The sequence below is a fragment of the Phascolarctos cinereus genome, unplaced genomic scaffold (assembly GCF_003287225.1).
Source record: "Phascolarctos cinereus isolate Bilbo 61053 unplaced genomic scaffold, phaCin_HiC Scaffold_4;HRSCAF=312, whole genome shotgun sequence".
NCBI lineage: Eukaryota > Metazoa > Chordata > Mammalia > Diprotodontia > Phascolarctidae > Phascolarctos > Phascolarctos cinereus.
In genome coordinates, this window is record NW_027555847.1 from 637,268,014 (window position 1) to 637,292,145 (window position 24,132).

Here is a 24,132-nt window from a genome sequence, read left to right on the forward strand (position 1 = left end):
GAGAAAAAACTAAAGCCTAGGGAGGTTAACTGACTGGCCCCAGTTCACAGAGACAGAAAATATCAGAGGCAGAATTTGAATCAAGGTCCTCTGTCTACAAAGCCAGCACACTTTCCACTGAACCACACAGTCTGGTGGCACCTCTGTAAGCCCAGACAAACTGTTCTAGAGCAGGTTCCCCACCCCTGTTCTAGAGTAATGTTTATCAAACTTTTTTTAATTACCAAGGACCCCAAAAACCTTTGTTTATGTGGATTATATTTATCTATATCTACTATATTATAAATTAAAACATATTAGCATTATTATGAAAATAGTTTTGACCTTGTGGAGCTCCTGATAGGATCTCAGAAACTCCCAGACCACATCTTGTGAAGCACTGTTCTCCAGCACTGAAAGAACTGGCAGATTGCTATTGGTGATCTCTAAAAGATCTTGGAGAAATGAATGATGGAATAGGACTAGAGAAAGGCAAAAAGGCTGTCACAATTTTTAGAGGAAGCTAAATAGGCTCACTAGATAGAGTCCGGGCATAGAATTAGTTAGACCCAAGTTCAAATCCAGCATCAGACCCTTAATAGCTGTATCAGCCTGGGCAAGTCATTTAACCTCTATTTGCTTCAGTTTCTTCATCTGTAAAAATGGGTATAGTAATATCACCTACCTCCCAGGATTATTATGAGGATAAAATGAGCACTTAACATATTGGCTGGCACAATATAGTGAGTGCTATATAAATTCTAGGGCTTGAGTTTTTTCATAAAAAGAGGCGAGTAAAGGAAGAACAAGGGTGAATCTGCAAACTAAAAGAGGTAGCTAAATACTTGAACACATTGTTCATTGGTTTATGTACAGATATCACATTCTATCTGTATGATATCCTGTCTGATATTGCACAGCAAAGTAAAAAAGAAAAAAAGAAAAAGTACTGAGCTCAGAGTCAGAAAGGCCTGGGTTCAAAGCACAGGCCCAACATCTGCCAGCTGTCTGACCATAATCTCTCTGAATCTTTGTTTCCTCATTTGTAAAAAAGGATGCTTGCAAAGAAAGTGCTTTCTAAACCTTAAAGCATTATATAAATATAAACTATGTATCTATCTACCAAACTCTGAGCCTCAAAAATGCAATCTGAGGGGCAATGCAGCCTGATCCCATTATACAGCCCACTTGAAATTTTCAGCAAAGAGAATTTTACCTTATAAGCTATCACATAGGAACTAGCCAACTAATTGCCTTGCTGCTAGGCATCGTGCCAGCAGACTGTGCTATCGACTTGTAACTGTGCTCGTAAAAATTGCATGGGTCCAAACACAGGTGGATTTCTGATCCTGTGGCCCTCTATTGAAAAGACAGACCCATCATTACAAACTATTACCAAACTTGTTTTGGTGAGGGGCTATATCATGATTACTTTGAAAAAAAAAAACAACTCTATCATTGTATCTCAACCAAAACTAGCACAAAGATCACTTAATAAACATTTGTTGAATTAGAGACTATGTATTTTCATTTTTCTTCTTTTTGGAAAAAGAATGCAAATCTATAATCCTGTCATACTTTATTTTGTTCCTTTAATTCAACCGAAAAACATAAAAGGCTTGAACTATTTTTAGATTTGCAGCACGCTCTGTTTCTATATAGCTAATTGCTAAATAATATTTTCCACCAGGATTATCTCTGTATGAAAACTAAATACACTAATTTTGCCTTAGGTCATTTTAATGTTCACAGAAACTTGCGTTTAGATACATATATTAAACTAATTATTGAAAATAACAGTGAAGTTCCAATAAAAATGTAACATTCAGAATGAATGAGTTTGAAATATTAAAACAACACATATATAATAAAATGCTGATGAACATGCCAACTCTTACAGCTCACAAAGTTAACATTTTTATTAAATGCAGAAAACAACTCCTGTGGGCTTTTCTTTCCAGAAACTGGGTTAACAAAATAAAATGAAAAATGCTTACTATCAGCAATAATTAAAGCTGGGCCAACAGTTGCATTATAATTTTATGCATACACATTTCTTGCAAGCTGAAAATTATCATAATTTTTAAAGTGTTATTTTGAAACACTGAAAATAAGAACTCAGAGCAATGCACAATATTAATACTCAAGACAAACATCATGGAGAAGAACCTAAGTTATTTCCTGAAAACAAGGGGGGGGGAAATGTAAAAAGAAAAAAGGAAGCAAACAGACCCTATAATTTCATTTGGCAACAACACTGTTAAGCTCTTTTACAAGAGAACAGTTGTAACAAAAGCCCCATGGATGAAAGCCGGCTCATTGTTCAGAGGAGACAGTAACACAAGATTTGGCCATTTGCAGATGATAAAGATAGCAGAGACATAGATATAGCATACCTGCTCCAATTAAAATAAATTTCAAAAACTATTACTATTTAAATGTTAACCATGATATATTTTTAAATCAAGCACCTTGCCTCATACATACGTACACATACAAATTCATATATGTGTATGTATGTGTGTGTGTGTGTGTGTATGTGTGTGTATATCAGGCAAGATGCTTTAGACAGGACAGACAGACAGACAGACAGATGTTTGGGAAGGGAGCCAGGGTGAGCCTCTCCTACTCTACCCAATTTGAATTCACATTTTAGAAGTTTCTATCATACTATGCCCATATTTAGGAATTTGCACCTACTTTCATTTTTTGTCCTATAATTAATGTAGCCATCAGAAAAACCAGCACAGTGGGCACATACAGCTCATCTGCATAAAGAAAAGGTTCAGGACCTGGTTTAAAATCCCAGCTCCGCCACTCACCTGTAAGACTTGGGGTATATCACCTAATCTCTGAGTCTGAGTTTCTTCATCTCTAAAATGAGGGCATCCGACTAGATCTTTAAATTACCTTCTACCTCTAAATCCTATGATCCTACGAACAATTAGTCTCGAAAGACAGAAAATTATGATGTTATTGTGGATGATAATGATGGTGATAGTAATAGCTCACATTTGTATAGTACTTTACAATTCCCAAAACCCTTTCCTCATAACAATCTGGCTTAAATGCTCACTACTCAACAGAAAGTACAGTCTCCAAGGTCATCAATGTCTTCTTTGCTGCTAAATACAATGGTCCTTTCTCAATGCTTCATCTCTCCACAGTATTTGACACCTTTGGCTACCACTCCTCCCTCCCTTGCTATTCTTTTTTTTCCTGCATTACGGTTCTCTTCCTATCGAATACCTATCAGTATCCTTTGTTGGGATCGCTGTCCAGTTCCTACCTGATACCTGAATATCTCTCTTCTTATTTCTTTATAACTCTTTCTTGGTAATCTCATCAGCTCCCATGGATTCAAGTACCCTCTTCATGCAAATAACTCCAAAACTATACACTCAACTATCACATCACTCCTGTGCTCCAGTACCACATCTACAACTACCTGCTGGATATCTCTGCCTTGATGTTCTACAGGCATATTAAACTCAACACATGCAAACAGAATTCATGATATTTCCCCTGAACCATATCTACCTAACTTCCTACTTCTATTTGAAGGCACTACCATTCCCCTCCTCAATCTGGCTCATAGCTTTGGCGTTATACTGTACTCTTCACTCTCTTTCTCACAAAACACACACACACACACACACATACACACACATGCACACACATGTGCACGTACAATTAGCTGTCAAGCCTTGTTAATTACATTTCCTCACCATCTCTCCCATGCACTGCTTGTCTCTTCACCTCACAATCAACCCTAGTCTAGGTCCTTATCACACCTCATCTGGGCTACTGCAATAGACTACGAATTGTTCTCCCTGCTTCCAGTCTCTCCTCTGTCTAATCTACCTTCCAAATAACTAGCAAAATGATATCCATAAAGCATAGTTATGATCGTGTCCAGAACTGTGCAAAAGCCAGCTTGAATTGACTCTCAGAGCCAATTGTGAAATTTTCACACACACACACACACACACACACACACACACACACACACACATACACAGAGATTATTTTTATCCCCATTTTATATACAAGGTTGGTCCAGGAATCACATGAGATAATGTATATAGAGAACTTTGTTAAGCTATTTCCCTTTTGTCTTTGCAAAACGAGGGCCTAGAAGGGTACCTAAGCATGTGCCCTCTAAGACACATAGTAGGCACTTAATAAATTTTGCTGAACTGATTTCAGAATAATATCAGAGAATCTAAAGCTCTAAGGAACAAAGGCTCAAGAAGAATGGTAAAGATAACAAGATAAACTTTTAAATCTACAGTTGAAGCAGGAGTTAGGTAGAATAGACTCACCACTTGGGGTATAATGTTAAGTCATAGTAGAGGGGGAAAAGGAAGTAAATTAATTATAATATTTGAGTTGGAAAAGACCTTCATCATCACCTTGATCAATCTGCTCACAACCTGCTGGATTAACACTTTCTCCTTTTTTTAAAATTTTTATTAATTGATTTATTTAGGTTTAGTTTTCAACATTCATTTTTATAAGATTCTGCATTCCATATTTCCTCCCTCCCCCCTCCCCAAGATAGCATGAAATCTGATATAGGCTATACATGTACAATCATATGAAACATATTTCCACGTTAGTCATGTTGTAAAAGAAGAATAAGAACAAAAGGGAAAAACCACAAGAAAGAAAAAGACTAAAAAAGAGAAAGAAAATAGTATGCTTCAACCTGCATTCAAACTCCATAGTTCTTTCCTTGGATAGTTTCTATCATGAGTCTTTTGGAATTGACTTAGATCATTGCATGGTTGAGAAGAGTTAAGTCTATCAAGGTTGGACATCGCAAGATGTTGCTGTTACTGCCTACAATGTTCTCCTGCTTCTGCTCAGTATACTCAGCACCATTTCATACAAGTCTTTCCAGGTTTTTCTGAAATCTGCCTGCTCATCATTTCTTATGGAACAATAGTATTCCATTACATTCATATACCACACCTTGTTCAGCCATTCCCCAACTGATGGGCATCCCCTCAATTTCCAATTCTTTGCCACCACAAAAAGAGCTACTACAAATATTTTTGTACATGTAGGTCCTTTTCCTATTTTTATGATCTTTTTAGGATACAGACCTAGTAGTGGCATTGCTGGATCACAGGGTATGCACCTTTGGGCATAGTTCCAAATTGCTCTCCAGAATGGCTGCATCAGTTCACAACTCCACCAACAATGCATTAGTATTTCAATCTTTCCACATCTTCCCCAACATTTATCATTTTCCTGTTTTCTCATGTTAGCCAATCAAATAGGTGTGATGTGGTACTTCGGAGTCTTTTTGATTTGCATTTCTCTAATCAATAGTGATTTAGAGCATTTTTTCATATGACGATAGATAGCTTTAATTTCTTCCTCTGAAAATTGCCCGTTCGTATCCTTTGACCATCCATCAAGTGGGAAATGACATATATTCTTATAAATCTGACTCAGTTCTCTATATATTTTAGAAAAGAGACCTTTATCAGAGACACTGGGTATAAAAATTGTTTCCCAGCTTTCTGCTTCCCTTCCAATCTTGGATGCATTGGCTTTGTGTTGTGCAAAAATATTTTTAATTTAATGTAATCAAAATTATCCATTTCACATTCCACAATGTTCTCTATCTCTTGTTTGGTCATAAATTCTTCCATTCTCCATAAATCTGACAGGTAAACTATTCCTCACTTTCCTCATTTGCTTATAGTACCACCCTTTATGTCTAAATTATGTACATTTGACCTTATCTTGGTATACAGTGTAAAATGTTGGTCTATGCCTAGTTTCTGCCACACTATTTTCCAGTTTTCCTAGCAGTTTTTATCAAATAGTGAGGTCTTATCTCAGAAGCTGGAGTCTTTTTTTAAAGATTTAATTAAATCTAAACAAATCTAAAATCTAAAAAAATTAAACAGTAAATTACTATAGTCATTGACTACTGCGTCTTGTTTACCTAACCTATTCCACTGATCCACCACTCTAGTTCTTAGCCAGTACCAAGTAGTTTTGATGATTGCTGCTTTATAATACTGTTTTATATCTGCTAGAGCTAGGCCACCTTTCCTTGCATTTCTTTTCATTAATTCCCTTGATATTCCGGACCATTTGTTCTTCCAGATGAATTTTATTATTTTTTCTAGCTCCGTAAAATTATTTTTGGTAGTTTGATTGGTATGGCACTGAATAAGCAAATTAATTTACGTAGAATTATCATTTTTATTATATTAAATCGGCCTACCCATGAGCAACTGACATTATTCCAATTATTTAGATCTGACTTTGTGTGGAAAGTGTTTTGTAACTGTGTTCATATAGTTCCTGGGTTTGTCTTGGCAGGTAGATTCCCAAATATTTTATATTGTCTACAGTTATTTTAAATGGAATTTCTCTTTCTATCTCTTGCTGCTGATCTTTGTTAGTAATGTATAGAAATGCTAATGATTTACATAGGTTTATACACCATGATTAATGCCTGGAACCTCAGTGCTAGTAATTACTTCTGTTTGAGTGTTTTAACATTTATAAATTCTTTCACATATGTTAAAAGAAAGTTAATCACACTAGGTCACTAAACAGCTTAAATAGCTGCCAAGGTAAGAGAAAAATGGCACTCAGACTCACAGGAATTAGGGCTGGAAAGGACCTTGAATATTACCTAGTCCAGCTTCTTCACTTCGTGGATGAGGAAACAGGACCAACTTACTAAAGTAATATGGATATTAAGTCACAAAGTCACGTTTTAAACCCCAGAAAGCTAACGTAATTATAGGCTACAAAGAGAAGGGGAAACAAGTGCAAGCAGAGGCACAGCATCTAGGAATGCACTTGTCAGACCCCATCTGGGATTCTGAGCTCACTTCTAATAGCCGTCTCTTAAGAGTGATGTTGCTAAGTTGGAGAAAAGGTTGGCACACTTTGGCCTGTGGGCCATTGTTTGCGCATTCCTGAGTTGGACAGCATCCAGAATGGGTCAACCAGGATGGTAAAGGGCTTCAAGAAAATGCCTTATGAAGACTGATTATAGGTATTGGTAATATTTAAGCTACAGAAGAGAAGACAGAGGGTGAACACCATAATTTTCTGGATTTTGAAGAGCTCTCTCATACATGAGAGATTAGCATTGTTCTGATTGTCTGAAGAGGCTAGAGCTAGGAATAATGGGTAGAAGTGCAAAGAGGCAAATTAAGACTTGATACAAGGAAAATGCTCCTAAGAATTAAAGCTATCCAAGAGTGGATGGGCTGTCTTGGGAAGTGGTAGGTTTCCCACAGTGGAGTAAAGAGTTTTTAACTACTTGTCAGGTATTACAGAGGGAATTCTTATTCAGGAATAGGTTAGTCTAGGTCTTACGAGAACCCTTCCAATGCTGAGATTCTATAATACAAGGCAGAATTAAGATTCAAAGAATCATTGACTTGGGTTTGGAAAAGATCCGAAAGGTAAATCAGCCTGATCATGAATACCACAAATTTGCCAACAAGTGCTCACCTATGCTATGCTTGAAGACCACTAGTTAAGGAGAATACTATCTCCTAAAACAGGCCATTCATTTTTAGACAGCAAACTCGGACTAAGAGCCACAAAATAACAACTCTCAAAAAGACCTGAAGATAAATGTAAGAAACACAAATGAGATCAAAATTGTAAATGTCTATTTTATGTATCATTAGATCTGAAAGAGTATTAAAGTGTTCTAAATATTCACACACATACACACAGCATCAGGGCTCAGCACTTCTCCAATGTTCTGATCTGACAGGATAGATTTTTACCTTTCTAAGATATAGACAACAGATCCTCTCTTTTTTTTTCAAAGTAAGACTTCTGATGTTGCTTATCTCTAACTAGATAGAAGCTGAGAAGTAGAAGTTGAGACTCCTGAGAAGCAGAGAGTTAATACCTCTTCCCATTATTTTTCTAATGTCACTGATATCTTTAGCTCTCCTCCTCAGTCTTAGCAAGCACCTTCAGAGAGGCCCCACTCAAAGCCACTCCTGGTACTGGTGCCAGCTTCCTCCCACCATGTGCCACCATCCAAAAGAACTATGGGTATTAAGCAGGCTTCCCAACAGCTACAAACCTCAGAAAAGCCTCTGATAATTGGAGGTTTCAAATCTCCTCCATCTCAGGTCTCAGCCTCTGTAAGCAGCTCAGTTCAGGTCAGTCCAGCCCAGCCTAGCCTCATATCCTCAAATCCCACGTTAAGCTTTTGTGATCTGAATTCTGACTTCCCAGGAACATTTTTTTAATTAATAATATTTGGCTTTGAAAACAGCCACCCCTCTGCAAATATCACCTTGTACCCAGCCCACTGCTTGGTAAGAAAGTAGGCACTTAATAAATGATTAATTGAATTGTATCTGTTTTGAAAATGTTGTTTCCCAAGGGGCAGCTAGGTGGCACAGTGCATAGAGCACCTGCCCTAGAGTCAGGAGAACCTGAGTTCAAACCAGACCTCAGACACATAACACTTACTAGCTGTGTGACTCTGGGCAAGTCACTTAACCCCAACTGCCTCACAAAAAAAAAAAAATGTTGTCTTCCTCTACTAACAGTGAAGAAATTCCTTCAATCAATGCAGATCCAAAACTGTTCTGCAACATAGTCTTAAAGCATTGCCCTGGGTACCAAGAAGGCCTGGCCACTCAGTGTATGTCAGAGGCAAGTACTCAAGGGCAAAGCTCATACTCTATTCACTATGTTATGCTGCCTCACTTTTACTTAGGAATAAGTAAAATTCAACTTTTTAACTTAAGAAATTTTCTTTTCTTTTTTTGAAGGCAATTGGGATTATGTGATTTGTCCAGGGTCACACAGCTAGTAAGTGAGGCCACATGTGAACTCAGGTCCTCCTGACTCCTGGGCTGATGCTCTATCCACTGTACCACCTAGCTGCCCCACTTAGGAAATTTTCAAAAGGAAATTGTGTGGATTTAGTGGTAACTGGTTTAACAATTAAGTCTAATTTACTGACAAACATAATTCCTTTTTATTGGCTTCTAGCACTCTGGAGAAATTTAACAAAATCTTCTAAGTCATCTAACTCAACCTCTCTCCTACCCAACAGGAGAATATCCTTCAAATCACTCATACTGGGGAAAGAGTACTAGCTCCGGAATCAGTCAATTCCCCAGTCTAAAAGAGGTCAGCACCCACCTCTGCTACTAACTACCTGTGTGGTCTTGGGCAAATCACTCAACTTCTCCTGACCCTTCAGTAAAATTAGAGGGTTAGATGACTTGGGGTCTGAGTCCTATTATCCTATGAATAACCCTCTGAGGTCGTCATCCAGTCTCTGCTTTAACAATTTCAGTAATGACCAATTTACCATATTCTAATGTCAAAAAGCTCTAATTATCAGGAAGTTCTCCCTTTTGGGGTAATAAATTTGGTTCCCCTGTACTTCCCATTTTAATGCTGCTAATTCTACCTTGTGGGGCCAAGAAGGACAAATCAAATCCTTCCTTCTATATGACAGGTCTTTAAATATTTGAAGACAGTGACTAGGACAGTGAAGAGGTGGGAGAAAGGACTGAGGGGTAGAAGGACTGAAGGCCATGGTGAGAACAAGGAACAGGGTAAGGGGTAAAAAGGCAGAGGGAAAGTTGGAATGATAATAGGTTACAACCAAATAAAAGAATTTCAGAGTTCATGAAAACAAAGCAGAACAATCACACATGGGTGATGGAGAGGGTATGATGATCTCTATGTGTAGCTGAGGTGGACTAGAGTCAACCCAGATCATGGGAAATGAGTAGACTGAAGAGGCAAGAAAGAGTCCTTGTTTGTAGTTGTTCAATTGTTTCCTTCTGTTAGTGACTCCACTGGGGGTTTTCTTGGCAAAGATACTGGAGTGGTTTGCCCTTTCCTTCTCCAGCTCATTTTACAGAGGAAGAAACTGAGGCAAACAGGATTATTAAGTGACTTGCCAAGGGTCACACAGCTAATAAGTGTCTGAATCCAGATTTGAACTCAGGAAGATGAGTCTTCTAGACTGCAGGCCTGGTGATCAATCCACAGCACCACCCAGCTTCCCTTTACAATCCTTGAGTAAACATCAATATGTATGTTGTTTCCCCCATGGTGATGTGAGCTCCCTGAGGACAGAGGCTGTTTTTTGCTTTTCTTTGTACCCCAGTTTTTAGCACTGTGCCTAGTATGCAGTAAGCACTTCTGGTGGTTGCATATCTAGACTGGACAAACTACTTGATGTCTCAGTACTTCCAGGTAATCTAAGTCTCTCTAAATTACAGGTGAATGGAAGTTCCCTACAGAAATGAAATAACAGATGCAGATTCACCACTCCATGCCCACCATACTCACCCACCCACAAAAATCTACCTACCTAATAAGTACCAGTTAGCAACTCAGTTCATTTCTAAAGATCCACTAGGGGGAGATAAGAGGTAAATTTTCGTTCCGTTTATACAACTGAATAAATTATTTTAACACTTTGTAATTTTAAATTCGAAGTTGAGGAGGAAGATGACATAGGAAGCTTTTTCAGGTTCAGACTAACTCATGTATTTATGGGGAAAAAAATTAGGAACATTCACTCTGCCTGCTCTGAAGAAGTAGCACTGACTTAAGTAACTCACACTTGATTTTTTTAAATTAACACAAGTCTGTAAATGCTCATTTAATGAACATCATAGGTTTTTAAAAAATAGAAAACATGAAAGATTTTTCTCAGATGTCCTCTCTATGTCTAGAAAATAGGAGATAGCCGGAAAATAAAATAACCTGAATATCATGAAAGTCTGATGTTAGTTCAGGTTAGATTTTAGGATGAAAGGAGACACTCATAAGTCATTGAATATTTAAGAAAAGGAGGTTTATTTGGCTTTAATATATTATGCAACAAGGATAGAATGGCACTCAACTTCTAAAGGCATGGCCTCCTCCCTCTCACAGCACCCCCATCTTCATAAAGAACTGTATCTTATCAGGGTACAGGAAATTGAGTGGTCCTCAGAAATCTATCAAGTCAGAGAGGCCTGAGTCCACATGGGACTTTTCATGCCCATAGGTAATCAGGAAGTATAGTTAAGGGAGTCAGGGGTCAATCAGGCACCAGTAACAGCTCCTTTAAGAGAAAACTATTCTCTGGGGGCTGGGGAACTGTGGTGGATATTGGTACTATCACACCTGATATCTTCATATATAACACCAGGGGAGATGAAAGGCTCCCAGTAAATGTGTCCCCGTCAAAAAAGTGTACAGTAATAGTTCTAATGTATGCCTCAGAGGCTTTAGCTCTACACTGATTCATAATATCAACTCCAGGTGGGCTACTTAAACTCTCTAAGCCTCATTTTCTGTAATGAGCTAATTAGATCATCTCCAAGCTCCAAAATTCTGCTTCTAATTTCTATTGTTATAAAATATTTCAGTGCATTTTAGAAACTAATTCCTTAGAAGGTATGGCTATTCTATCCCACAGATAAGGAAAAACAAGTTTGGAGGGATCAACTGACCCAACATGCAAACAGAGCCAAAGACACAACCTAAGCCTCTGCAGTGGTAACAGGAAATTAATTGATTTTTGTGGCTCCAGAGGACAAAACTAAGCCAATGGGTGGAAAACATAAATAGGCAGATTTCAGTTCAATATAAGGGAGAGCTTCTTCCTCAAAAGACACTGTGGTGAATAAATCAGAAATAAAGGTTATTCTAAAAAATTAATGCAAATGTAAAAATTACAAAAGTCAGCAGCTGCAGGGGAAATCCAGCCTGGAGACCACCCACCTCCTCAGTTCCCCATAGCCACTTCCATTTCTACTGTCATGGGATTGAAGCCAGGTGGTTCCACTGACTTCCCCTTCTGCTTCTACCCACTAAATATGGATATAGCCCCATAGTTTATCTTCACCCTATGTTCTTTTCTCTAAATTCCCCCTCAAAGACCTCACTCATCAATTCTCATTGCTCTAGCCAGCTCTATACCAATGACTCCCAAATCCACATGTCCAATCTGAAGACCTCTCTCCTACTCCAGTTCCACATTTCCAACTGTCTGGCAGACATTTCCACCTAGCTGTCTAAATGTTGCTTCTAAGGCAACGTGTATAAAACTGAATTTACTGTTGTTGTTGTTGTTGTTGTTTTTTCCAGAAGACCAGCTCTTCTTCCTGACTTCCTTATTTCTACTAATGTACCAGTATACCCAAGCTCAAAACTCTAAATTCATCTTTAAATTCATTCTCTCTCTCTCCCCATTATATATGCAGCCAGGTACCCGGTTCTAACAATTATTCCTTCATGTTTCTCATATGTAGCCCTTCCTTTTCATTCCTATTGCTATAAAGAGGAACAATAAGGTGGGCACTCAAGAGGAAGAAAGAACACCCTTTGGGAGGTAACCAAACGTAAGGAATAGGCTTAACTAAAATGAACTCTTCTTGGAGCATTTCTTGTTCTTCTAGTCATTTTTCAGTCATGTCCAACTCTTCATGACCCCATTTGGGATTTTCTTGGCAAAGATACTAGAGTGGCTTGCCACTTCCTTCTCCAGCTCAGTTTACAAGGGACTAAAGCAAACAAGGGTTAAGTGACTTGCCCAGGGACCACACAGCTAGCCAGTGTCTGAGGCCACATTTGAACTCAGAAAGATGAATCTTCTTGACTTCATGCCTGGTACTCTATCTACTGCGCCACCTAGCTGCTCACCTTGGAGCACTGAGCGACATTCATCAGTGATACACCACGGGTGACAGGGGGACAGAACTGACCAGGAAGGACTAAAAACTGAAAGAAGGGCTAAGGCTACAGAGTAAGATAATAAGCATATAGAGGAGAAGGGAGAATAACAGAGACTTCCAATGCAATACTATTTCCACTACAGCATGGTGTAGTGGAAGCTGATAACAATGATAGTAACAATGATCATAATCATAATTTCACAAAGCACTTTATATACATTAGCTCACTTGATTAGTGCTGGGCTCAGAATCAGGAAGACCTGCATTCACATTCCACCTGAGAGGTTCACCAGCTGTGAAATGTTAGTGAGTCACTTATCCTTTGAACCCCAGTATGCCCACTTGCAAAATGGGAAGAATAAGCATACCTACCTCAAAGGGTTGTTGTGAAAATCAAATAAGATAATGCAAGTATTCTGTAAACCTTAAAACACTGCGTTATTTTTGGCTCTTATTATTATTGTTATGAAACATAAAGGAAGAAAAGAAGAAACCATTATTATGCTACTGGTCACAAATAAGTTGGTTTAGGTACAGTGTTTTCAAATTTACTAATTATCTGGGATTTAGAGATAACAATCTGGGAGATTTTATAACCATGAAAACTGCATCTCGCTAAAATATATGTAATTGCATCTTATCAATTAATACTTCCATTCTGAATTAGCATGAAAGCCATAATGCAATAAGAAGGGTTTAAAATTACTGATGAGAGTTAATCAGAATAGCAACAAAAAAACTGACATTTATATGATGCTTTAAAACGTGCAGAGTACTTTACATACATTAACCTTTGCGGTCTTCACAACAATACCATAAAGCACCACAAATGCTTTCCTTCCCATATTCTAGATAAGCTAATTGAGGCTCAGTGATCCTTTGCCAATGGTCACACCGGTTTGTGTTGTAAACAATATTCAAATCTAGGACCCAATTGCAAATACAGTACTTTCTCCTCTAAACCACACTGTCTCTTGCTGAAATATGATCTCTCATCTGCTAAATGTTTAAAAAAATGTAATTTTTTTGGCTTTTTTTTAAAAGGCAATTGGGGTTAAGTGACTTGCCCAAGGTCACACAGCTAGCAAGTGTCAAGTGTTAGGTCTGAGGCCAGATTTGAACTCAGGTCCTCCTGACTTCAGGGCTGGTGCTCTATCCCCTGCACTACCTAGCTGCCCCAAAAAAGTATAATTTTAAGTCAAGGTTTCTTCAGCCAACTGAGTGCAAAGGATTTCCAAAAGAAGGCAGCAAATAACTCATGAGTTTCAGACAAATTCATAAATTCATTAAAGATAGTAATTGTTCTGTTTTAGTCTTTTTTTCCCTAGCACCTAGCACAGTACCTGGCATACTGTAGGTATAAATGTATGCTGCTAGAAAAGGAAAAAAAAAATCTTCCCATGGGCAATGTGGCTCCCTGGGAAGGTCACAAAATATAAACATACAGCAAATCCTCTTTAACAGATAGATAAATAAATAACCTGAGTGATAATCACACCAAAGCTCTGGGGACCCAAAGTGCCTCAAGGTAGAATTCCACATAAGACAGGTCTGTCTACCTTGGAACCCTTCCCAGACAGTTTATTCACCAGAAACGTAAGAAGGGCCCTCACTGTATAACAGTCTCATGTACCAATAGCACAGTAACAGGGCTGGCCCCCTGTTAGGAATTGGGCTAGATGAAAAGAGAAGTAATGGAGTCTAATGGATAGGCTGTACCTAATTCAAATACTCCTTCCAACATGCACATTAGCTGTGGAACTATGTACAGGTAACTTAACCTTACTGAGTCTCAGTTTCCTCATCTGTAAAATGAGGATAATATCTGTCATACCCAACTCAGAATTATTATGAAGATCAATTGAAATAGTTTATATAAAGTATTTTGCAAACTTTAAGGTACTATTTCTTTTTTTTTTTGTCTACCCTTATGATTTCATTAACGTAGAGATCTCTCAACAATGAAACTTCCCTCTACCTATAACTTAAGAGACTGAACTGGGCCACTGATTCTGACTTGCCCAGGGTCACATGGCTAGTGTGTTTCAAAGGCATAAACCTGACCTCAGGTCTTAAGAAAAATTCTCTAGCCTCTACATCTCATGTCCACTCAAAGCACTATATAAGTGGCAGTTATTATTAACATGATCTCTAAGGTGCATACTAGTTTTAAATCCAACAACTCTATGATTTCTGGGCATCTGTCCTTGCTGTCTTCTATTCTAACTAAAAATCCTTTACTCTTCATAAAATTTCATCTGTACTGCCTATTTGCTATAAGCTCATTAAGGGTGGAGATCCATGTTTTCTACAAATAATCATGTGGAGAGAACCTGACACAGCTGTGCACCTCTAAGTACTTGATTTAGTAAATGTGATTTTGAACAAATTGACCCTGTAGAGGTAAAACTTTCCTTGATTTGGCTGAAATAATGTTTGCAAGCAATTTCTTTTTCCCTTTGAAGTGGAGGTGTGGAGGGGAGGGATAAACAAACCTTCCTCAGGCTTAAAGCTATACGAAAGTGGAATCTGATTCCTCGGATAGTGCCGAGTTCCTTAACACTGGGCATCTTCAGTTTAGACCAGAATATTATAGAAGCAATTATTACTCAGGTAAAGGTTGGAATAGAGGACTTTGAAGGTTACTGCCATTTCTGAGATTTTACAGCTTCATGAATCTTGCTTGGGAAGTGATGCAATACCCTGGAAATAGCACTAGACCAGGAGTTATTAACCTTTTCTGGGTCACAGATTCCTTGGGCAGTCTAATGAAGTCTATGACCCCTTCTCAGAATAATTCTTTTAAATGCATAAAATATAAAGGATTACAAAAGAAACTAATTGTACTGAAAAAGTTAGCAAAATACTTTTTAAAGTTCATCGACCGGGGCAGCTAGGTGGCACAATGGGTAGGGCACCAGCCCTGGAGTCAGGAGGACCTAAGTTCAAATTCAGTCTCAGACACATAACACTCACTAGCTGTGTGACTCTGGGCAAGTCACTTAACCCCAACTGCCTCACATTAACAAAAATAATAATAAAATAATAATAATACATAAAAAAAGTTCATCGATCCCAGATTAAGAACCCCTACACTTGAAAGAAAATCTGAGTTCTATTCCTGGCTCTGCTGTGCGGTCTTAGGCAAGTCACTTCATCACATTTCCTTATCCTGGTTTAAGGTAGATGATAGCTAAGATCTAACATGCTATAACTCTTATTTTCTTACAAGCACAACCTGTTACATTCATTTTGAATTGCTTCTGATACCTCACAACTGGAAGTCAGTCCATAAATAAACTCTCTTACTTATTAAATGCCTGCTATGTGCTAGACACTATGCTAATTGCTGAAGATACAAAGAAATGTAGAAAGCAATCCCTGCTCCCAAGGAGGTCACAGTCTAATGGGGGAGATAACATGCAAACACTTATGTACCAACAAGCTACATAAAGGAAGGATAAGTTAGAGCTAACCCACAGAGGGAAGGCCCTAGCATTAACGGGGATAGGGAAAAGCTTCCTGCAAGAAAAGAGATTTTTCACGGAGACTTGAAGTAAGCCAGAGAAGCCTGGAGGCAGAAATCATCACACAGCACTTTTTACTTCTCTTAGGTACCTAACACATTCTACTGAGTATTACCTGGATCTGAGCCCTCTAACTATATTGTAATAAAACTCACACTTCCATACAAACATCCAGTAAGCTAGACAGTACAAAGTATTATTTTATCTGTTTTGCAGATGAGAAAACTGAGGCATAGTGAAGGAAAGCCCAAGGTCACACTAGTTAATGTGCTTTGAACTCGGGTCTTCTGGCTCCACAACTCAGAGGTGAGGGGAGCAAGAATCACAAGGAGGCAGCCAAGTGGCACAATGTGTAGAACACTGGACCCGGAATCAGGAAAACGAGTTCAAATCTAGCCTCTGACATTTATCAGCAGTGTGAGTCTGGGCAAATCACTTAACATGATTGCGGCCTACCTCAGTTTCCCTATCTGTAAAATGGGGTTGATAATAATAGCACCTGCTTTTATAGCACCAGTTCCGAGGTGCTTTGCAAACCTTAAAGCACTATATAAATGCAAGCTATCATGTCTTTGTCATCTCTGAATCCCCCACCCACCAGTGTCTACAGCTTGGGTTGGGGCATCCTATGAGATGGCCATTTTTAGGAACAAAACGTATTTTAGCTAGAAAGCGCCTTTGTCAGAACCTAGTTAATCAATCAGTGAAGAAGCATTTAAACTCTTACTACACTCCAGGCACTGTGTGACTCACTGGGGATACAAAGAAAGGCAAAAACAAGGTCCCAGCCCTCAAGGAGCTCGAGTTCTAATAGGGTTATGTAACATGCAAACAACTCTATCCATACAGGGCTTTTGGAGGGTAGTAATCTCAGAGGGAAGGCACTGGTTGCGGTAAAGAACGGAACCAGGCCTTTCTCTTTACAGAGAAGGAAACTGAAGGTCAAGGAAGCTCTTTGATTTTTGTCTCATCAAGTAGCTGAATTTAAACTCCATTCAATGTATGTTTAATGAAATAAGGCATCATGGGAGAAAAGGAGCCAATCACTAGATACAGAGCAGCAGGGCAATTGTTAAGACTACAGTCAGGAGTCACTTCCCCAGAGCCTCAGTTTCCTCACCTGTAAAATGGCCAAGATATTGTTTGCATTCTCTACATCACAGTACCATGGTGAGGAAAAAAGCCCTTTGTAAATGAGCTGTGTGACTATTTTTTCCCCCAAGATTTGCCATGTAACTACACAACTGTTCTGGGACAAAGATGCTAGTACTACCATTTCCATTTTGCAGGTAGGAAACTGAGGTAGATGGAGTTTAAGTGGCTGGCCCAGGATCCCATATCTTGTAAACATCTGTGGCTGCATTTGAACTCAGGCCTTCTGATTCCAACATATTAAGTAAAACTTTATGGCAATAAAATACCACAATATGGCAACATATAAAGTAATCACTGCAGTGTGTTACTATTATCCAGAAACGTATCCTTTAAAAACACAGGCACACACATAAATCAAAATAATAAAAGCAAAACAAAAATCTGTTTTCAATGTGTTTTATTTTCTTGGCCTGAATTCTTATTAAACAATTAATTTCTTTACTCCTTCCACTGAAAAAAAAAACAAAGAAATCCAGGCATAAACTTTACTCGGCGTGGGAGCCTTTGGAAGCTGCCCCCGAAACCCCCCACCTCTCCAGCTTCCCTACGGTCTGCCCCCAATATTTTCTCCTCTACCAAGAAGGCTCCTCCTAGCCCAGCCTAATAGGCCCAAGAAAAGCACGTGTCGTCCCCAAATCACAGGAGCGGCCCACCCCGTTTCCATAGAAACTATCCTCTTCCTCCCCCCCCCGCCATCGGCCTTGCGCACTACTTTTCTTTTTTTAAGACGCCGTGATCTGTCCTGACTGACGCCTCACTGCCTGACGGCACTACATTCGCGGCTCCTCTCCCCAACCTTCGCCCCATCCTCTCTCTTCACAAGGCGACGCGCGATGAGGAATCCCTCCGCCACCGCGACGGCCTCAGCACTTCTTCCCAACGCTACATTCCAAACGGATTCCCGGGAGCCCCACCCCCACTCATATCTTCCCCCTTCCCGTCCCCAATCCACCTTACCAGCTGCCTGCGTCTCCATGGCAACGCCCCTTCGGAGGAAAAAAAAATAGCGTCAGGTCCCTTCCGTGCAGACTGGGAAGGCTGGACTTTCCGCTGGCGACTTGTTTTCTAATTTTATTTTTTTTTTTAAAAGAGCCGGCGAGGTTATGGCGAATCTGCGGTATCCAACATGGCGGATGGAGTCTTCGCCCTCCTCCCTTTGGGACGTTGACGCTGGCGTCCCGAGCGTCCGCTTCAGTTTAAGCCTGGAGGGGGGAGGCGGGCGGGAAAGTCCCAGGAGTATTTCCGGCTGGAGACCAGATCAGTGCGCATGCTTCAGCCTAGTTCCTGCTTGTGCTTCAGTACAGTTCGTCCAGCGTCCCTGAATTCCACTAATCCGGGTTTTCACAAGCCCCGTAACAGGATTTTATGGAGTCTTTGGGAGCTGGAGGATTAAGGATTGGGAGTCCTCCTTCTTCTGCACCAAACTTAAAGATTGTCTGTCTTCTTGTTCAGTGGTCCCCAGTGCTTTTTGGATGGCTAAAATAAGTTTCCATGGGAGGCAAGCTGTTTTCTCCTGGCGGCAAACTTTTAATCAAATAAAGATGACTCATATTTCTATAGTTCTTTAAAGTTCTTAAAGGAGTTTCCAGAGGCTCATTTAAGTTATATTTCCATAGCCACACATCAAGTAAGAATCCAGCATTTACTGTCAAATTGCTACAGTTAGAACCCAAGTACAGTATTCCTTCCACAAGACCAAACTTTTCACATATCTTTTTTAGATTTCTACACCTCTAAGATCAAGGATTAGATGATTTCTAAAGTCCCAGCTGCTGGACCATCTCCAGTTGTCTTGATCTATATCTGCCTACTGCACCCAGATGGCTCTGGAGGAGAAAGTGAGGCTGGTGGCTTTGCACAGCCCTCCCTTGCTTAAAATACAATTCAGTTGCAAGTCATGGCATTCTTCAAGAATGAAGGACAAAATACACACAAAGAGTCCCAGCTATAAATCGACTGGCATATGTCTCAATCAATCAGAAAGCATGTATCAAATGCCTCCTATGTGAAAGATATTTCACTCATTTAGAAAGATAAGATGCAGTCACAAGCCAGGCAAATAGCAATAAGAGGGCCAGGTAAATCTGTAAAAATGTGAAATTTGCAGCAGGTGATCTTTAAAGTTCTTGATAGTTAGAGCCTATAAAAAAAGATAACAGTTCCTGCCAGATTACTACTGTAAAGTGTATGTATGTGTTACCCATGTAGGATATGTCTGTCTACATGGGTTTGTTTAGGTGTAGCTCATAGGGAAATAGGTCTCTCCAGAGATTCTGCCACTCACCCTTCTCCAGGCAAGACTTTGGTTCCTGCTAGAAAGGGAGCAGGAGATTGAAGCCATGAGGCTTACTACTCTGCTGTCCTCAAATAAAAGTTCCTGGGCTAGACTTATATTTATCTTCCCCCCCAAAAAAAAAATAAGGTAAGTCTAAACAGAATAATTTTTTAGGTTCAGTTTTGTTCCTTATCCCTGACTAGTTACTGCAGGAAGGAGTGTCCCAAGCTATATATCCAAAGGTTTGACTCCCTTCCCACCAAATGCCAATTACACAAAGACATACATGGTGAATAGCAAATATTACATAGTAAACAGCAAATATACCCATTTATTATCAAAACAAATCAGAGAAGTTATACAGAGGAGAATAAATGAGCTCCTCCACTAGAAATGAGATGTATCAGTTCAACCACAAGAGAGAAAGTGTCCCTCATCTCATCCAAAGGAAATTCTCTAAGGTAAGCTGGTAATAAGGACATGTTCAAGGATCCAGTGCCTCTACATGTTGGCTTCTTTCTTTTTTCCCCAGTCCTTTCTGACTCCAGGAACCCCTCCCAGAAGAGAGCATGGAACTGCTTATGTCCTCTATCCATTCCAGAAGCCAGATAAACTAGGATCTCTCTTTTCCCCAGTTCTTGCCCACCTATGCCACCCTTCACCCAGGCATGGAAGCACTGTGTAACCATTCTCTCTACCAACAAATAGGTTTGAGTCCCAAGTTACATTATAATATACAATTATATACAATATTATTCTCTAATTACATTAGTTTTCCCTAGACCTAGAGACTGTGAAAGAGATATAAACATCTCTACCCTCATGGAGGTTACAATCCAATAAGGGAATAAGATGGAGCAGGTAATTATAGTATACAATATTATATTCTAATTGTTATGTGATCTAAGGTATATAATGGGAAAAAAGGGTGTGGGGAGGGAGGAAGGTTGTGGCCAAATAATGAAATAAGGGAAGGCTTCATAAAAGAGGTAGAATTTGGAAAGGCTTTAAAGGACAGAAAGGAATTTACCAGGTATAGAGTTAGAGTAGCACTATGGAAAGAACACTGGGTGGAATTCCAGGTCATATGACTAACAAAATGGAGGAGTAGACTTTTTCTCCACTCCTCATTGACCTCTCAAACTTCTATGAAATAGGACTTACGTGCGAAAGACAAATCTATTTCAGTTGCCTGTATAGTCTAGGACACCAAGAACCCTAGCAATATAGTAATCTATGAAGTAACATCAGAGAAAGCTAATCCATGACCCCCAACAAGCTCAGTCAGCACCATGTGCCCACCATGCTAAGACAAAGCAGCACAAGCCAACTCATGATCTTGATACAGATCTCAATTCTACCCTCCCACTCCCCATGCCCCAGAAAACCAAAAGGCAGAAGCTTGCCCTGCCTAGGACAGCATTGTGTTAGAACCTGCATGTCCACAAAGCTCACAGAACTGAGGAACAAAGGGAATGGAGGCAAGATGCCAGTGTGTAGGTCTGGGTGACACTCCACTATGCCTGAAGGAAAGAGGTCAGCAACCAGCTGGGACCAGTTCTGTTCACTGTCCTCCCCTCATGCCATCCCAGTCACTTGGCACAGAAAGTGAGGCCTGTGAAGCCTAAATTGCCCAGTGTTAGGAGGAGGCTGAAATGACTTTGAAGTCTATCTATGAGGGAAAACACCAACAGAGGAAGAGTCAGAAAGTGAGAAATAGGGGAATAGAGGGGAAAAGATTGAAATCATCAAAGAACTCATGAGGAAAAAAATTCAAAGACCTCAAGCTTAAGCCGATAACCCCAACAGAGAAGACATTAATGCAGAAGGAAGTGTGACCTCCAGATCAGCTAAGTGAATCCAGATGTCTATGAATAAATATTATTAAGAAAAGAAAAGAAAAAAGTAACAAGTTTTTAAAATTCATTTTATCCTAGAAAAAATTCTGACCTCATGATTTCTATATAAATGAATATGTTTCAATCTACAGATGAATATATTCAATTGTATATTTTAATGTAGATAAATAATGTTATAATTATTCTATCTTCTGACCTAATGAGGCAGAGGACCCTGTAGATTCCCAAGAGAGAATGGAACCACAGAAGGATGTTCCTGAATGATTTAAAAGTGAAATAAGAATTGTGAAAGCAGAATATATGGCCTGTACAACAAAAATAATTGGCAGACTAGAAAAACTTAAATCTATGGTTGCAAGTCTCACCAAAGAGTCAAAAGAGAAAATAACACAGAAAAGACAATCTAAAAGAATAGAAGCAAAAAGTGACAATGTTCGAAGAAAATATAAGCAAGACATTGATCTTGAAAACAGAATACATAGGATTATAGGTCTCCCAAAAGAATATGACAAGTCAGAAAACCTGAACACTACAATGCAAAAAATAATACAAGAAAAATTCCCAGAAATTCTTAACACAGAAATGAATACTGAATTTGGAGTCAGAGGACTGGCTCTTCCTCTTAATACCTATGTGACTTTGGGCCAGTCAGCCTACTTTTCTGATCCTCCAGTCCTTTATCTATAGAAAGAGGGAAATGAACTTCAGCTCTTATCTATGATTCTATAGTTATATTCTCAGAATCTAAGGCCCCTAACAGCACTGAATCAGTGAGCCTATTTCATCATTTGCAAAATGAAGAGTTTGAACTAAAGGGGCCTGTAAGATCCCTTCCAGGTTAACAGCAGTTAACTTAAATGAACTGTATCATCATAGAGTTTTAAGGAAGTTAAAAATTAGCTTTCCTACTTTAGGAAATGTAGTTTTGCATGAGTTACTAATCTCTTGCAAATTTTGTATCTCATGCTGTACTGGGGTCCCAGCGCTTCAATCTCTTCTGCTACCACTGACCTTGCATTTCTATCACATCAGCCACCCACCAGAACAGCAAGACTTTGCAGTTTCTACCATCAAATGTCACTCCTGTTTTTAGGTAATTTTGCCAAGATAATGAAATTATCTAAAATAGTACACTCTAATTGCATTAGAAGTCCTTGTCTCCTGCTTCTAGTAATGATTTACCTCCCATACACTCAATGACTCTTCAAAAGCTTGAAATTCTGGGATCTCAAAATGCTGCCAAATAGATGTAGACAATTTCAGGCAAAAGGATCCCACCATGTTGTCCAGATCTTATTCCCAATTATGTTATGTGAGAATAATTTTATCCAGAATAAAATGAGTAAAAAAAAACAAAACTGTTAATTGGCTTTTCCAGGGTTTTTTTTTATCCCTTAGCAACCATGACCATATTGCTTTGAACTGATTTTCATCAGGAAGTCAGTATTGTTCTGCAGAGCTGACAAGATTGGCTTTGTGCAAAGTTTTTCCTGCAACAGCATTTTAAATGTTATTTATTGATTAACAGATGGATTGCCTCTCCAGGCTGTTGTTACCAAAGTGAATTTTGGGGAAAAAGAAAGTTTAAAATGGTCTCAAAACTCAGTTGCTTGTGAATATTAATATGATCACGTTAAAAGCTGAAAAATAAAAGAAAATGGATAATAGCCCTGTATTAACTCTTGTTATGCTACTGGTTTCTCTGTCTTGGCAAGACAAAAGAATAGAAGACGCAAATGTCGCTATAAGCAATTTAAAGTTTTCAAAATAAAAACAAGGCCATTTAGGGGAGTTTCAAGATCCCTACTTTTCATCTTTAACTGAACAAAGCCATGTCAAGTGGACAAGCACTTATTAAGTACCTACTATGTGCCAGACTGCTAATAATAGAAAGGGAAAAAAAACAGTTTCCGCTCTCAAGAACCTCACAGTCTAATCAGGGTAACAAAATGCAAACAACCATGTACAGGATGAACTAAGAGCAGTCTCAGAAAGAAGGCATTAAGATTACGGAAGACTGGGAAAGGGGTTTTATAGAAGGTAGGACTTTAACTGAGACTCAAAGGAAGCTAGGGAAACCAGGAAGTTAAATTTTTCACTCTACAATGTCATAAAAATCACAAAGTTTCAAAAATGGGAGGGAATTGAGAGAATATAGAACCACAGAATCTTAGAGTTGAAAAAGACTGCCGAAATCAGCTAATTCAACTCGTACTCCCCTCGTCCCACTGCCCCCACTTCCACCACTAGGTGGCATAGCAAATAGAGTGTAGGATTTAGCAGGACCTGAGTTCATATCTACCTGAGACACTAACTTAGCTGGTCGAGCCTGGGCAAGTTACTTGACTTCATTCTGCTTCCGTTTCCTCATTTGTAAAATGGGGCTAATAATAACACCTTGAAGAGCTGTTGTGAGGATCAACGAATTAACATAGGCAAAGTGTTTTGCAAACCTTAAAACCCTATATAAATAATAGTTATTATTATCATTGTCATTCTTTTTTTTTATTAAATAACAGCCTTTTAAATAGTTGAAGACAACTATTATTCTCATACTCTTCCCAACATCATTTCCCCAGGCTCAATATGTTCAGTACTTTAATTAATTCTCATATGACACGAAT

General features: G+C 39.0%; 1 protein-coding gene across 2 annotated transcripts in view; it reads right to left on the reverse strand.

Annotated features, from left to right (window-relative positions):
• ZFAT (zinc finger and AT-hook domain containing) overlaps positions 1 to 18,934 on the reverse strand; it is a 276,495-nt gene extending 257,561 nt beyond the window's left edge. The window contains exon 1 of one of the 2 annotated variants that reach the window (XM_020997901.2): positions 18,332 to 18,931. In XM_020997901.2, coding sequence (XP_020853560.1) covers positions 18,332 to 18,350 — 19 coding nt within the window. In that variant the 5' untranslated portion in view covers positions 18,351 to 18,931. Of the gene's footprint in view, positions 1 to 18,331 lie in introns of both variants that reach the window. The other variant, XM_078153759.1, reaches the window with a different exon arrangement.
• Between the last annotated feature and the right edge of the window lie 5,198 nt (positions 18,935 to 24,132).